The following is a 15864-nucleotide window of genomic DNA, read 5'->3' as shown; positions in this document are numbered from 1 at the left end:
TGGTAAAAAGTTCCAGAATGTTTAGATTATGTCAGATAACAAAATATTTAAAATTTCACTTTTTCCTAGGCTCCTGTAGTTGAGTTTCTTGTGGCTGTGATAAATGCCAGGAAGAACAAAGTAACAAGTACCTTGGGGAATTATGGAACGAGAGATTACTTTTGGTTGGTTTTATGTTTCCATAGCTTATTTCTGCCTAGGATTTGTACCTAAATTTTGTCTATAATTTCATTCTGTATATCAAGTTTTTTAGTTCACAATGAATGTGTAGAGTGTAACATTAGAGTAAATTATAGTTGTCTGCTTTTTAAATACAACTCTTAGGTGCTAAAAGGAGTCAGTACCAGTGAAGGATCATATGAAGATCAAAGTAGTACTTAATTTAGTTTTTACTTTGAGAACTTTTAAATGTGTCATTCACCCGCTTTTAAAATCTAGAACAAATGGATCTTCACTGTTCCATGATCATTTTTGTGTCCTATTTGTTCTGTTGCTTACTCCTTAAAAAGTGATTTTTAAATCTTTTCCCTTTTTTCCTTCCATGTACTCCTGTCACTCCTAGTGGTTAGCTTCGTTTCTTATTTTCCTGTAGAAGTTAAAAATATGTAAATGTGAATTTTCTTATTTTCCTCTTCTCCATATTAGGGGATAGTAGTATTTATTTGTATTTTTAATTTCCTCTTCAATGAAGAGAGGTAGCCCCTCTCATTCTGTGCCTCTAGTTATTTCTGACACTTCATCTAATTGTCCTTACTCATAGGTTGCTTCCCTCTGTCTCTCAACCTTGAGTTTTTCTCAATCTTGAAGAAAACCTTTACTTTTTCTTGCTCTGTTATTTGCCTGTTTGTGTTTTCTTTTCTACTGCTGAATTTTAAGAAAAAGTTTTCCATACCCACTGTCTCTATTCTGTCACTATCCACTCTTCTTACTGCCTTGAAATCTAATTCCTAATATTATTTCTGTATTCTTTTTTATTGAGACAGTCTCGCTTTGTCACCTAGGCTGGAGTGCAGCGGTGCAATCTCAGCTCACTGCACCTCCACCTCCTGGGTTCAAGCAATTCTCCTGCCTCAGCCTCCTGAGTAGCTGGGACTACAGGTGTGCACCACCATGCCTGGCTAATTTTTTTTTTTTCTTTCTTTCTTTCTTTTTTTTTTTTTTTTTTGAGATGGAGTGTTGCTCTATTTGCCAAGGCTGGAGTGCAATGGTACCATCTTGGCTCACCGCAACCTCCACTTCCCAGGTTCAAGTGATTCTCCTGCCTCAGCCTCCTGAGTAGCTGGGATTACAGGCATGCGCCACCACACCCAGCTAATTTTGTATTTTTAGTAGAGACCAGTTTTCTCCATGTTGCTTAGGCTGGTCTCGAGCTCCCGACCTCAGGTGATTCACCTGCCTCAACCTCCCAAAGTGCTGGGATTACAGGCATGAGCCACTGCACCCGGCCCTATATTCTTTAATGTCAGTGGTGACCTCCTGATTTCCACATCCATTTGTCTTTTCTCAGTACCCATTTTCTTTGATTTCTCTGCACTATTATGAAAAATAATTGCAATGTTAAAGAAGCAGCTGTGTTGTAGTGAGCTGCACTGAGTAAACAAGACGTCTAGTTCATGAAATAATTGAAAAAACAAAAGAAGCGATTTTATACAGGAAGGTCTTGAAAGAAATAGAGTCTGATCTGTGTTTGGAAGTGGGGAAAGGTGAAGTGATTATAAAGATATTCCTGATGGCAAGAATGCCCACTTTGAGGACACTGTTTGAAATAGAGCATTCTTGAGTTGGATGCAAGAAAGTACTGGGATCAGATAGCAGTAAATTATAAGTGTTATTCAAAGACATTTAACTTTTTATTCTATAGGTCACTATTTCCAAAGTGGGTAAAATATATTAAGTGGTACACAATGTTTTTAATTTAATCATTATGTATTCATGTTAATGGAAATTAAGAAAATATAGGTAGCACATCAAATTCAGGACTTAATGGCTATTGCTTATCCTAACTAAATGTATTTGAGTTTAAAAAAATGTTAAAAAAAGACTCGCTAACAGTTATTGATGGCTCATTATTTATCAGGCATTGTTAAAATGTTTTATATATATTAACTCACTTACCCTTTACATGAACCCAGTGAACTATTAAATACTGTTGTTGTATTCACCTGATATGTGAGGCTAAAAAGGCATAGAGAGGTTTTCATAGCTAATAAGTGGTGGGTTCAACTCCAGGCAAGCTGACCAGGACCTGTATTCTCAACTATCGTACCTTAAGACAGAGGGTTAATGTGCAACTGCAGCAAAAATTGTGATAGTGATAGGCAAATGGCTTGTTTGTGAAACTAAAGCAGTAGCATTAGAAAAAAGAGCTGTTGAAGGTTTTTTGGAGTAATACTATAAACATACTGTTTGATATGTAAATTGAAGTGATGGTAGTATTCAGAATGCATTTTGAGGGAGTGGAATTAAATTTAGGAACACCAGTTAATAATTGACTATATAGGTCTAATTTGGAGAAAAGCATTTGAACTAGGGTTTTACATTTTAGGAGAAACGGAGAAAAAGGAGCTAAGACTACAAGAGCCATTGTGCAGAGAAAGAATGGAAAGTAAGAAAGGATTTGAATGTGGGGAGTTTGTGAAGAGTCAAAAAATAAGTGTTTGCAGAATGAGAGCATGGTGATAGCATTAAAAGATAACAAATCAAGAGAGGGATTCATCTGACAGATGAATTTTATAATAGAATTTTTGACAAGGAAGGTGAAAAATCTTAAAATGCTTAGAGGGTAGTTAGTGATTGCGAAAGCTTAGTGTGATGGTTGGGGCTGGCTGGGGATATACATTTAAAAGTTGTCTCCTTAGCATTGAGGGTTAGGTATCATGAGTAATAATGATATAGGCCTGGGGTCTGCAAACCTTTTCTTAAAGGAGCTGATGGTAAATATTTTAGGCTTTGGTGACTAAGAGGCAGAATTAAAGATAAACATGTAAAAACCATTTTTAGCTCACTAACCATTAAAAAACAGGCAGCAGAGTCAGGTTTGAACCCAAGCCTATAGTAGTTTGCCAATCCATAACATAGGCTTCTTGATTATTGATCATAGACATTCCTCTTGTATTGAAGTTTAGAGATATTCCATGAGTTATTTGATTAATATGGAAAAGTGAGGACTTTTTAATGTTATCTCTTTGGACAGGATCATATTCTGAGTGAAAATTTTTTTTTAAAAACTGAGCTTCTCTTTTATATATGTTAAGAATTGCCACAAATTTATATAGAAATCTTACCCTAATTGTTAAAGACATTAAAATAGGAGTTGGTAATTTAGCTTTGAATTTTAGAAGGTTCTTACTCAAGGAAACTTAGGTCAATAAGCTCCTTTAAAACTACTTTCTGTGTTGGATTTTAATACTTATATAAGTCTAGAAATTGTTTATATTAGATTATTCTTTGGGTCACAGAAAATTGTACCGAATACAAGGAACTTTGGCTTAGACCCAGCTGAAAGAACACCTTTTAGTTGCTGTGCCTAGGGTTTATAGCTTTCCTTCTCCGGGATGTTAGTGCCCTGCCATCCATTGCTTACTGGAAATTGGCAGTTGATTTTATATTTTTGCTTCTAGTAAACTTCTCAGAGCTTAGATTAGTGCTACTGTTTGTTAATAGCATCTTGATCTTTTGAGTGCATCTGTTAATAAAGGAAATCACTAACTGCATATTGACATAATAATCATCATTAAAAAATGTAATTTCCTACCAATTATCACTTCCTTTCAAAAACGTAAACTAAAATTGTTATTTTTGATTTTCCAAGTCTAGTGAACGTAGAGAGATCTTTGAGGAGATTCTTAACCAGAATGGTTGATACGGTTGGAGGGGGCATTTAAGACTTATTTTCAACATTGATAAGTAATATTTTAGCCTTTGGTAGTATAAGAGGACTAATTCTTTAAAAACTAAGAGTAGTTAATTGTAACCAAGTTGGCTAAAGCTAAATGTAATCAAAAGTAATTTTCTGTGCTTCTTTTTTTTTTTTTTTTTTTTATTTGAGAGGGAGTTTCACTCCTGTTGCCCAGGCTGGAGTGCAATGGCGCAATCTCTGCTCACTGCAACCTCCACCTCCCAAGTTCAAGCTGAACTCCTGCCTCAGCCTCCCAAGTAGCTGGGATTACAGGCGTGCAGCACCACGCCCAGCTAATTTTGTATTTTTAGTAGAGATGGAGTTTCTCTGTGTTAGTCAGGCTGCTCTCGAACTCCCGACCTCAGGTGATCTGCCCACCTCAGCCTCCCAAAGTGCTGGGATTTATAGGTGTGAGCCACCATGCCCGGCCTGAACTGAAATTTATTTTGTATTCACAGTCCTACCTAAGGACAGTAAAGTTTTGCCAGTACTGCTTTTTATGCATTTGAATGTCACTTCTTGAAAAGTTCTTTGGGAAAAAGGAAGGAAAAAGACAGTTAACTTTTTATTACATGGTAATAGTAGAAATTTATTCATAGAAAATATGTCATTAGTTGTCAGTATATAATTTGAAAGTTGTTTTAGTCATGTTAGATATGCAGTAAGTCTACTTACATTTATTCCAGGTAGCATTTAAGATTACCAAATTGTATTTAAAAATTTATTTAGAAATGTGTCTGAAATATGACAAGCCCCTATCTAGGTACCATGGATGTAGTGTAAGAAAAAGTAAAGTGATATATTCCATAACTTGCCATATGCCATATTCTTTTCAGAGAGTCACACTCTACTGCATGCATTTATTTGTTTAATAGTCTGAAGATTGAATTAGCACCTGACAAAACATATGTGGCATCAACACTCCACTCTATACTATGATGTCTGGTGTATTAGTTCATCCTTGCATTGCTATAAACAAACACCTGAGACTGGGTAATTTATAAAGAAAAGAGGTTTAATTGGCTCATAGTTCAGCAGGCTGTACAGGAAGCATAGTGGCTTCTGCTTCTTGGTGGTGCCTCAGGAAGCTTCCAATCATGGTGGAACGCAGAGCGGGAACAAGGCTTCTCACTTGGCAGGAGCAGGTGTAAGAAAGAGTGAGCGGGGAGGTGCCACACACTTTTAAACAACCAGATCTGGTGAAAACTCAGTATCACAAGAACAGTACCAAGGGGATAATGCTAAACTCTTCATGAAGGATACACCCCCATGATGCAGTCACCTCCCACCAGGCCCCATCTCCAACATTTTGGATTACAGTTCAACATGAGATTTGGTGGGGACACAGATCCAAACCATATCATCTAGTTAACACCCCAAATGATAAAAATAACTGAACACATTATGATAGTTTATTTCTCTTCTGATTTGCAGTTCTGAATGCAGTGATGGGGAATGGTCTGCTTCTTTGCCTCATCGATTTTCTGGTACAGAAAAAGATCAATCCTCAAGTGATGAAAGCTGGGAGACTCTGCCAGGAAAAGATGAGAATGAACCTGAGCTACAAAGTGATAGCAGTGGCCCTGAAGAAGAAAACCAAGAATTATCTCTTCAGGAAGGGTATGTTCAACAGTGAGATTTATTTTTCTGTATATTGTACAAGAGTGGTATATATTACATTCAAATGTTGGATATGCCATTAATTGTATTTATAAGCCTTATGTAGAACGAGTAGGCCCCCCTGATTTTTTCATTATGCTTTTGGTATTTTAAAAAGAACAATTAAGTTGAAAATGCTGATAATTTCAGTATCGTTTATGGAGATACAATATATGTCTCCACTTTGCTTTAATAAGAAAAGTTGGGCACCTAAAATGTCATTTTGGTTAAGTTAGGAATGGGTGAATTAGCACTGTCACTGCTCAAGGGAGAAAGGACAGCCTCAAGAGGGAAATCAGTGATTCATTCACAGAAATGGAGACAGTTAGTTGCAAAAGCTAGTGTTCATATTCTTGTCTAATTGCATTGGATGAGATCTCCAAAATATCAGTGATTGATGACAAACATTTTTGTTCTTTCCTCATTTTAATGGGAAAGCTCTAGTACTGTAAGGGTTGTCAAACATACCATGAAGGGCTAGATAATAAATATTTATGGCTTTGTGTCCAGTCTTTGTTGCAGCTACTCACCTCTACTGTTGCAGTATAAAAGTAGCCATAGACAAGATGTAAATGAATGGGTATAGCTGTCTTCCTACCTTTTACTATTTTATGGGTTTCTAGCAAGAATGTTTGTTGAATTTTATTAAAGTCTTTTCAGCATCAATGGAAGTGATCATGATGGTTTTTTACTTTTGCCCTGATCATGAAGAATTGTTCTATAATTAGATTTGCTAATATTCAACTTCCCTTGCTCCTTGAAATAAACCAAATCTGATCACAGTCATGGTTTATTGTTATTTTAATGGGCTGCTGGATTCTAATATTTTACATGGGATTTTTATAATGAGATTCCTAGATGCAAATTGTCTTTTAGTTTTTTGTTTCAATATCAGTTTGGTACTTGCTTTGCTAAAAGGACGTGTATGCTTTTTCTTTTTTTGTCCTTTGCATCTGTTGCTTAAATAGCTTATTTATTCCTTTAAAGTTTGTTAGTATTCCCTTGTGAAACCATCTAGGCCTCTTGTTTTATTGTAGAATATCTTTTTGATAATTTAATTTTTTTCTATGATAATTGGTTCTAATTCTTAGTCTCATGGGAACTATTTTGGTAAATTATATTTTTTTTTAGGAAAAGAACTTTTTCAGTGTAGACTAATATTAAAACTTGTACTTCTCAAAGCATATACATTTTCAGCTTGAGATTAATCCTATAAGAAAATCTAGGAATAAAATATATAGAAAAATCTATAAAGAAAGAAATTCACAAACATAATTGGTTTCAACAGTGGTAGGTTGAGGTGGCATTTTTTTCCTCTTCATGAGATATATATATATATATATATCATAAATATACATCATAAATATATATATATATATTTTGAGACGGAGTCTTGCTCTCTGTCGCCCAGGCTGGAGTGCAGTGGTACGATCTCGGCTCACTGAAACCTCCATCTCCCAGGTTCAAGTGATTCTCCTGCCTCAGCCTCCTGAGTAGCGGGGAGTACAGGTACCCACCACCATGCCTGGCTAATTTTTGTATATTTAGTAGAGACGGGGTTTCACCATGTTAGCCAGGTTGGTCTTGAACTCCTGACCTCAGGTGATCTGCCTGCCTTGGCCTCCCAAAGTGCTGGGATTACAGGCGTGAGCCAGCGCGCCTGGCCTCATGATTTTATATTTGATTGCCTTTAATCACTGTTAGTTTAGTTTACTAAGTATAAATTATTCATATGTCATTTGTGTTAGCAGTTATTCACTCAGCAAATATTTATTGAGCATTTACTTTGTGCCAGGCATTGTGTTGGATATTGGCGTTATATCAGTAAACAAAGACAAATAACATTCCTTCATGAAGCTTACATTGTAGTAGGAAAGGCAGATGATAACCAAGATACAAACCCAGTACATTACACATGTGATGATTACTGTGAAGGGAATAAAACACTAATGTGAAAGAAGGTAAATGATGAAGATATTAAAGTGGTCAGGGATGACATCTCTTTAGAATTGACTTTTGAGCTGAGTTCTTAAAGATGAGAATTAGGGTTCAGAAAGAACTTTCTAAGCAAAAGAAAAAGCAAGAGCGGAGATATTGAATGTTGGTAATTTAAGAAGCCCAGTTTTTCAAAAATTAGTCTTTTACATTACTGTAGTGCCAAATTATGGTTTTGCTCACACATTTTTCATCCTTAGACTTGCTCTTAGAGCTAGCAGCCTTGTTTTGATGAATCTATGATTACATATTTATTTTCTCTAACCTAGATTTTATTTTCTAACAGTGATTCAGACTATTTAGTAAGGTAGTTTTTGTATTACCATGATGTGTGTAGATCACAAGTCTCTTTCCAATTAATATATTTTGCATTCAGAATGATGTAGTACACCAAATGTCAATTGCATAATTATGACAACCTAATTAAATCTAGCCCAAAAAAACTTCTAATATCTGGGATGGAACAGAAAGAATAAAAAATGGGAATAAATTAGTACATTTTCAAAAGCTTGAGTTGTCTAGATAGACATCAATAGAGCTTTGACCAAAGGGAGAAAATAACCTGTACTTTGGTTGAAATTAAGAAAACCTTCAAGGTTTTAAAATTTGTTAAGCATCTGCTAAACATCTGTTAGTTTTAGCTATCTTTAGGCTAAATATACAAACAACTGTGTGACTCCTTAATAATTGGTCACATGACTCATGAAACTAAAAAAATTCTTTTCACTATTGTACTTTGCATAATTAAAGGGATGGTTTCTGAAATACCAGTAAGAGTGAATACAGATTTAATGACACAAGTTTGAGTGCTTTGGAAATATTTAATGAATTGCTAACAGTTTATTGCTTGGGTAGCTATTTCTGGTTGAACTTCTCTTGATAAACAGATGAAATTACAGTTGCTTTAAAAAAAAGGATTCATACAACAATAAAAAGTGAGTTTAGACAGTATGGAAAGACCAATTAAAAACCATTATAACCAGCTTCCTTTTTGAACTTCTAAAGATCTTCCGTACACATAAAAGCATATATGTGTACACGTTCCATTTCATTTTTTATGCAACCGGTAGCAAATTGTGTAGACATATGTGTACACCTTGGTTTCGTTATTTGTTTTGTTTATAGATCTGTTTTTTAGATTGTTCCATATTCACATAGATTTCCTTTATTCATTTTAAGTCTGCATAGTTCTACCTTGTTTTGCTTAAAGTCACAGATTCTAAGAAGCTCGTATAAAGTTAAGTCAGAACTTACTGTATAATACTACATGAGTATACCAGTTTCATTTGGTGGACAGTTTTGGCTATTGTGAGTAATGCTGAAGAAAAAATAAAAAACACATTGTACGTACTTGTTTAGGAGAAATAACTGGAAGCCGAACCACTAGGTCAGTGAGTATGCATAAACCTAATCTATAGCTATTGCCAGGTTTCTCTACAAAGAACTTAAATTAGTCACTTTCTTACCAACACTATATGAATTGCCTTTCTTCAAAGCTTTCTTCAAAGCTTCACCAACACACAGGGTATTATCAGAATTTTTTATTTTTGCTAATAGTTGAAACATATTTCAGTTGTTTTAATTTGCATTTTGCTTATTATAAATGAGGCAGAGCATCTCTTTATATATTTAAGGGCTATTTGAATTTCCTTTTCTGCTAACTAATTATATCCTTTGCCTCCTTTCTGTTGATATATATTGATGTTTTTCTTACAGTTTTTTTTTACATTTTAAGCTTCTATTGATTAAGGAAAAGCCCTTTGTCTCTCTTGTATTGTAGTTCACATTTCTCAGTTTGAGTTTTGTGTCCAAATTTTTGGTGTTTTGACTTTTCCATGAGTGTTTTCTTTAATGTGAGTGTTGTAGAATTTATCAATCTGTTTGTGACTTCAGGGTTTTATATCATGCTTAGAATGACACTGAAATTTTTATAAAATTTCCTCATGACTATTCTGGTACTGATTGTTTAAGTGAGGCGGGGAGTGCATATACACATGTACTTCAAAAAAGTATAGCTAAAGTTTATTTAAGGGATTTAACCTCCCTCCCTGCGGGCGAATACCCAGTTGTCCCAGTACATTTTGTTGATGAGTCCTTTTTTGTTTTTGTTTTTTGAGACACAGTCTAGCTTTGTTGCCCAGGCTGGAGTGCGGTGGTGTGATCTCAGCTCACTGCAACCTCTGCCTCCTGAGTTCAAGCGATTCTCATGCCTCAGCTTCCTGAGTAGATGGAATTAGGCATGCACCCAGCTAATTTTTTGTACTTTTAGTAGAGACAGCGTTTCACTATGTTGTCCAGGCTGGTCTCAAACTCCTGGCCTCAAGTGATCTGCCTGACTCGGATTCCCAAAGTGCTGGGATTATAGGGGTGAGCCACTGCACCTAGCCTAATGAGTCCTTTTTTTTCTTCCTGTTTTGAAATGCTTCCTTTATCTCCTCCTTATTTTCTTGATCTGTACCATTGATTTGTGTGTCTCTGTTCCTGTTTAGTTAGTTTCTAGTAGGAGTAGACTGACAGTAAACAAATAAGAAAATGTTAAACAAAAATAAATTTTATAGTTTAAATAAGCAGAGTTATGTGGTAGTCAGTAACTGGAGAGCTATTTAAACTGAATGTTCAAGACAGGCCTCCCTGAGATGGTGACTTATGAATCTGACATGAACATCAAGAAGAAAGTAGCAAAGTAAAAATTCAGTGCAAGAACATTTTAGGTAGAGGAAGTGGCCCCAAGGTAGAAATGATCTCCATGTGTTTCAAAAGTAGAAAGAACAGTAGGAGCATAGTAGCTGGGGAAGAGTGATGAGAGATGCTATTGGAGAAGTGAGCTGAGCAGAAAGCATGTGTTATGTAGGGATTTGAAGGCCAGGTTGAGGAATTCAGATTTAAACTGTGAAGGGAAAGTACTCAAGAGCATTGTTTCAAAATTCAAGTAGTCAGGGTTGGATTTTTCTTATGTTTCTCCTACAGAAGGAGAAAACAGCATAGATAATTTGTAAATCAAATAAATATGTTCCTATGTAATTAGGAACTATTTCTGTATACATATGACCCTATAACTGATTTCTTTCCTTTTTTACATAATTCTGCAGTTAAGGAAGACAGTTTTTTAGAATTATAAAAGTACCAAGAGCTTAGAACTCAACAGAATCCACTTGCATGGAATAGAATTAAAGACAGTGTTATGGTATGTTTTAAAATAATATTTTTTTCTTCCTTTAAAATGTTTGTACTAGGGAACAGACATCCTTGGAAGAGGGAGAAATTCCTTGGTTACAGTACAATGAAGTCAATGAAAGCAGCAGTGATGAGGGAAATGAACCTGCCAATGAATTTGCACAGCCAGCTTTCATGTTGGATGGTAACAATAACCTGGAGGATGACTCCAGTGTGAGTGAAGACTTAGATGTGGATTGGAGGTATGTAGCACGATTTTATTAGGATGCTTAATTAGGCTCTTTGAGTTCATGATTCTAATTTATGAAAATTAAATCTCTGCTAGCTGAGAAATATTATAATTTTCCCATCTGTTAGTCCTCCTCTTCTTCAAAGCTCATTTCAAATGTTCCTTCCTACTTGGACCCTTTCCTACTTCCTCCAGTCAGTGACCTCTTCCTTTGACCTTTAGCTCTCTTGAAGCTCACCTTACATCCTAGTTACTTACATACTTTTTTTGAGTTTTGGATTTCTGACGTTTAAAATTTTGCTTTATATGCCCTCTATCACTTAGCATAATTCTTTCAAAAATAGCTTCTTAATGAATACCACTTCAATTTTAAAACCTATGGTTGAATCAGAAAACAATAACAATAGTTTTCCTTCCCTATTCTTCCTTTTCCTTCTCTGTATGTAAAATATGGAAGATAAAATTTTACTTTCCAGGAGATGTTGAAAGCATTTAATTTACTTTATGCTTGACAAAGAATAGTCAGCTTCAAATGAAAGTAACATGTAAGTGAAGTGTGTTGTGGAATTGTTACTTCTTACGATACAATGCTCAGAATTTAACTGTTTTGGTTTATAGTATCTTTAAAGTGTATAGTAGCCCACTGAAAGCAGGTAACTATTGAGATATAGAAAGGATGTCCTAACTGATCCCTTTTTTTACTTTTTCTGGGGCAAAAAAGATATCTTGGTGTATTTACATTTTTCTTTCTCTGTACAAATATATTTTTAAGAATTTGTGTTGTTTTTCCAGTTAAAATTCCTTTACAGAAAATTCAGAAAAATAAATAAGAAAAAACTCATTTATATCTCCTGATATCTCTTCAGTTTTCCAGAACATATGTTTTAAGTCCTCTTTTGTGTCTTTAATTTCTCTTTCTGTGTGTGCTAGCTACTTCTCTGTACTTCTCCAGATTGTTCCAGATGGGAAACTGAACATCTTCTTGAGATCTTCCTTGCCTTTTCCTATTCTTACTCCCCAAGGGGGAAAAAAATGTGTGGAGAACAGACTTTTATCACCATTTTGGGGAAGTAGAAATGGGATTTCATTGCAGCCATGCAATTTGTAATTCTACCTTAAACATTCTCATACTCTAAAACACATTTTCTGGTTTCCCATGCATTATGGAGAATAAGTGGCTTTACCTAGTCCCAGTCTTGCTGATCTTGATACGTCTCTCTTTTCCTCCGTCTCTATGTCTCCCCATTACCTTTTTACTGCACTCCTTATTAATTCAGAAGTCTTCTGTCTCCATTATGCAAAGTAATTCCTCAAAGTGTTCAGCAGTTGAAAGAATCATCTGTTTAGCATCATCTATGCATGTTGGGAGGCAATTACGGTTACATATGAAGGAATGTTTTCTGTTACACATTTTCAAGACTCTAAAAATAATTTTTTACAGCTCCATTATGAAGATGCTCCTTCCTATAGGGGCACTAAGATTTAACAGATTATTGACTCATTGAAATAGTGCAGTGAACTTTTCTTCCCCATCCTCCATATAGAACAAGTATAAAACTTGTTCTATACTTCTGGTTTTTCCTTTAGGACAAATAATTGGAGGTGACATTGCTGAGATATGTAGTATTTTTCAAGGTATGGATACCTATTTCCAAATACTTCCAAAAGGGTTGTTTTACCTAAATATTTGAAGGAATAATGGAAGTCTTTACTGAATATAATTTGTTTGTTTGTTTGAGATGGAGTCTCGTTCTGTTGCTCAGGCTGAAGTGCAGTGGTGTGATCTCGGCTCACTGCAACTTCTGCCTCCCGGGTTCAAGTGATTTTCCTGCCCCAGCCTCCCAAGTAGCTGGGATTACAGGCGCCTGCCACCACACCCGGCTAATTTGTGTATATTCAGTACAGACAGGGTTTCACCATGTTGCCCAGGCTGGTCTCGAATTCCTGACCTCAAGTGATCCACCCTCCTCGGCCTCCCAAAGTGCTGGGATTACAGGTGTGAGCCACCATGCCCAGCCTCTGAATATAATTTGAACTTAAATTTGAGAAACTGTTACTTTAGGTTCGAATTCACTGATGATCTTTCTAGATATGGCTGTTGTGTTAAGGTTTTAGAAACCTTACTAGTGGCCCCGAAATGTCCAGAGCTTCAAAGTAGTTTTTTTTTAATTATAGAAAACATTTTAGCATTAATTTTAAGACACAAATTTTGAAGGTTGCTCTATATCAACACCTCATTATTTGCTTATGTGGTACTATATTAATTTATGTGGCAGCGTCTAAAGGTTGATAAGGTGAAAATGTGGTTTCATTTCCATATTAAAATAGCATGCTGTGGGGAAAGCTATGGCAAAGAGCAGCAGTTCTTGTCTCTAAAGTCAAACTTTGGCACATTTTTTTTTTGTTTTGCCACTGCTTAGAAAAAAGTGAAGCCTTTTGGTTCCTTAATTTAGTTTAAAGGAAAATGGAAAAAGTCCTCTATCAAGTTTGTTTACTTGTTTTCATTGAAGTTGCATTAGAGTTCAAAATACTCAAGAGTACCTGATAGCTTGGTGTGGTAGGAAGTGACACAGAGAGATCATCGTTTTAGATACAGACAAATCCCAACTCTACCATTTGTTTATTCTTTGATAACTCCTTAACTCCTCTGTCTTCCTGTAAGAAATTGAGTTTTTATTAATCTAATAAGATTGTGAGAAGTTAATTCTGTGTGGATATAACTGTGGCTTAATAGAATTTAAAAATAATTTTGATATAATTTTATACTTACAGAAAAATGGCAAAAATAGTACAAAAATCCTCATATATCCTTTACTAAGATTTCCTAAATGTTAACATTTTAAAACCACGTTTGTGTTACCATTCTGTCTTTCCTTTCTTTATACTTATAGTAAGGTTTTTTTCTGACCCACTTATGAGTAAGTTGCAGGCATGATGTCCCTTTCTTTACTTGTAATTATTCTAGAATGAATTTCTGACATCCAAGACCATTTTGTTATATAACACAGTAAAATTGTCAAAGTCAGCAAATTAATGCTGATACAATATTATATAATCTACAAACCTTATTTAAATGTTCGTAGTTGTTCCACCAGTGCTGTTAGAGAAATTTTTTTCTGGTCTAATCTTTGTATTAGATCTTTCATTGTATTTAGTTAACAAGTTTCTTTAGTCTCTTTTAATGTGGACATTTCCTCAGTCTTTGTTTTTCATAACCCTGACATTTTTAAAAAATACAGGTCATTTATTTTTTAGAATGTCCCTTAGGTTGTATTTGTCTGTCATGAATAGATTTGAGTTGTGAATTTTTAGCAGAAACACCCTGGAAGTGGTGTTTTGTCCTTTGCAGTACATATCAGAAAACACATGGTGTCAAACCAACCCATTACTGGTGATATAAAATTTGATTTGGTTATGGTGTTATCTTTCAGATTTCTTTACAGTTGTCATTTATCCTTTAATACAGCTGACCCTTGAACAACACAGGGGTTAGGGGTGCTGATCCCTGTGCACTAGAAAATCCAAGCGTAACTTTTGACTCTTCAGAAGGTTAACTACTGATAGCCCATTGTTGACCAGAAGCCTTGTAATAAAATAAACAGTTGATTGCCACATATTTTGTATGTGATATGTATTATATACTGTATTCTTACAACAAAGCAAGCTGGAGAAAAGAAAATGTTAAGAAAATCATAAAAAGAGAAAATATATTTATTCTTCATTAAGTGGAAGTAGATCATCATAAAGGTCTTCATCCTTGCTGTCTTCATATTGAGTAGTAAGCTGAGGAGGAAGAGGAGGGATTGGTCTTGCTATCTCAGAGGTGGCAGAGGTGGAAAAAAAAACTGAGTTTAAGGGTACCCACCTACCCAGCTCAAGCCCCTGTTCAAGGGTCAGCTATAGTCAATAGGCTTCTAGCGTGAAGATACTTTGAGACTGTAAATAACCTGTTTCTTTTTAAACTATCAAACTTCCATCCACTAGTTTTAGCATCTATTAGTGGTTCTTGTCTGAAACAATTTTTTGTTTTTTGTTTTATGTTTTTTTTTGAGACAGAGTCTCATTCTGTCACCCCGGCTGGAGTGCAGTGGCGCAAACTTGACTCACTGCAACCTCTGCTTCCCAGGCTCAAGTGATTCTCCAGCCTCAGCCTCCCAAGTAGCTGAGACTACAAGCATGAGCTACCAATGCCTGGCTAATATTTGTATTTTTTGTAGATACGGGCTTTCACCGTGTTGCCCAGGCTGGTCTTGAACTCCTGAGCTCAAAGTGATCCGCCCACCTCGGCCTCCCAAAGTGCTGGGATTTGCTGAGACCCGCTTGGCTGGGGAGACCCTAACCCAGCGGCGCTAGAGCAATTAAAGACACACACACAGAAATATAGAGGTGTGAAATGGGAAATCAGGGGTCTCACAGCCTTCAGAGCTGAGAGCCCCAAACAAAGATTTACCCACATATTTATTAACAGCAAGCCAGTCATTAGCATTGTTTCTGTAAATAATAGATTAACTAAAAGTATCCCTTATGGGAAACGAAGGGATGGGCCAAAATAAAGGGATGGGTTGGGCTAGTTATCTGCAGCAGAAGCATGTCCTTAAGGCACGTGCTGTTGTTTGTGGTTTAAGAACGCCTTTAAGCGGTTTCCCTCCCTGGGCGGGCCAGGTGTTCCTTGCCCTCATTCCTGTAAACGGTAAACCCACAACCTTCTAGCATGGGCATTATGGCCATCATGGCCATCATGAACATGTCATAGTGCTGCAGAGATTTTGTTTATGGCCAGTTTTGGGGCCAGTTTATGGCCAGATTTTGGGAGGGCCTGTTCCCAACAGGGATTACAGCCACCACACCCAGCCTGAAACAGTTATTACCATGGTGACTGCCAAGTACATGATCTTAGAATTTTTAACTG

The 15864-nt window shown here is 35.9% G+C and overlaps 1 protein-coding gene across 1 annotated transcript in view; it reads left to right on the top strand.

Moving 5' to 3' along the window:
* Positions 1 to 15864, top strand: part of PJA2 (praja ring finger ubiquitin ligase 2) — a 71317-nt gene that overhangs the window by 35902 nt on the left and 19551 nt on the right. The window contains exons 5-6 of the mRNA XM_526975.7: positions 5333 to 5518; positions 10786 to 10968. Coding sequence (XP_526975.2) covers positions 5333 to 5518; positions 10786 to 10968 — 369 coding nt within the window. The remainder of the gene's footprint in view (positions 1 to 5332; positions 5519 to 10785; positions 10969 to 15864) is intronic.

The sequence above is a fragment of the Pan troglodytes genome, chromosome 4 (assembly GCF_028858775.2).
Source record: "Pan troglodytes isolate AG18354 chromosome 4, NHGRI_mPanTro3-v2.0_pri, whole genome shotgun sequence".
Classification (NCBI taxonomy): Eukaryota; Metazoa; Chordata; class Mammalia; order Primates; family Hominidae; genus Pan; species Pan troglodytes.
Note: the sequence above shows the minus strand (reverse complement) of the source record. Positions and strands in the feature narration are given on the sequence as shown.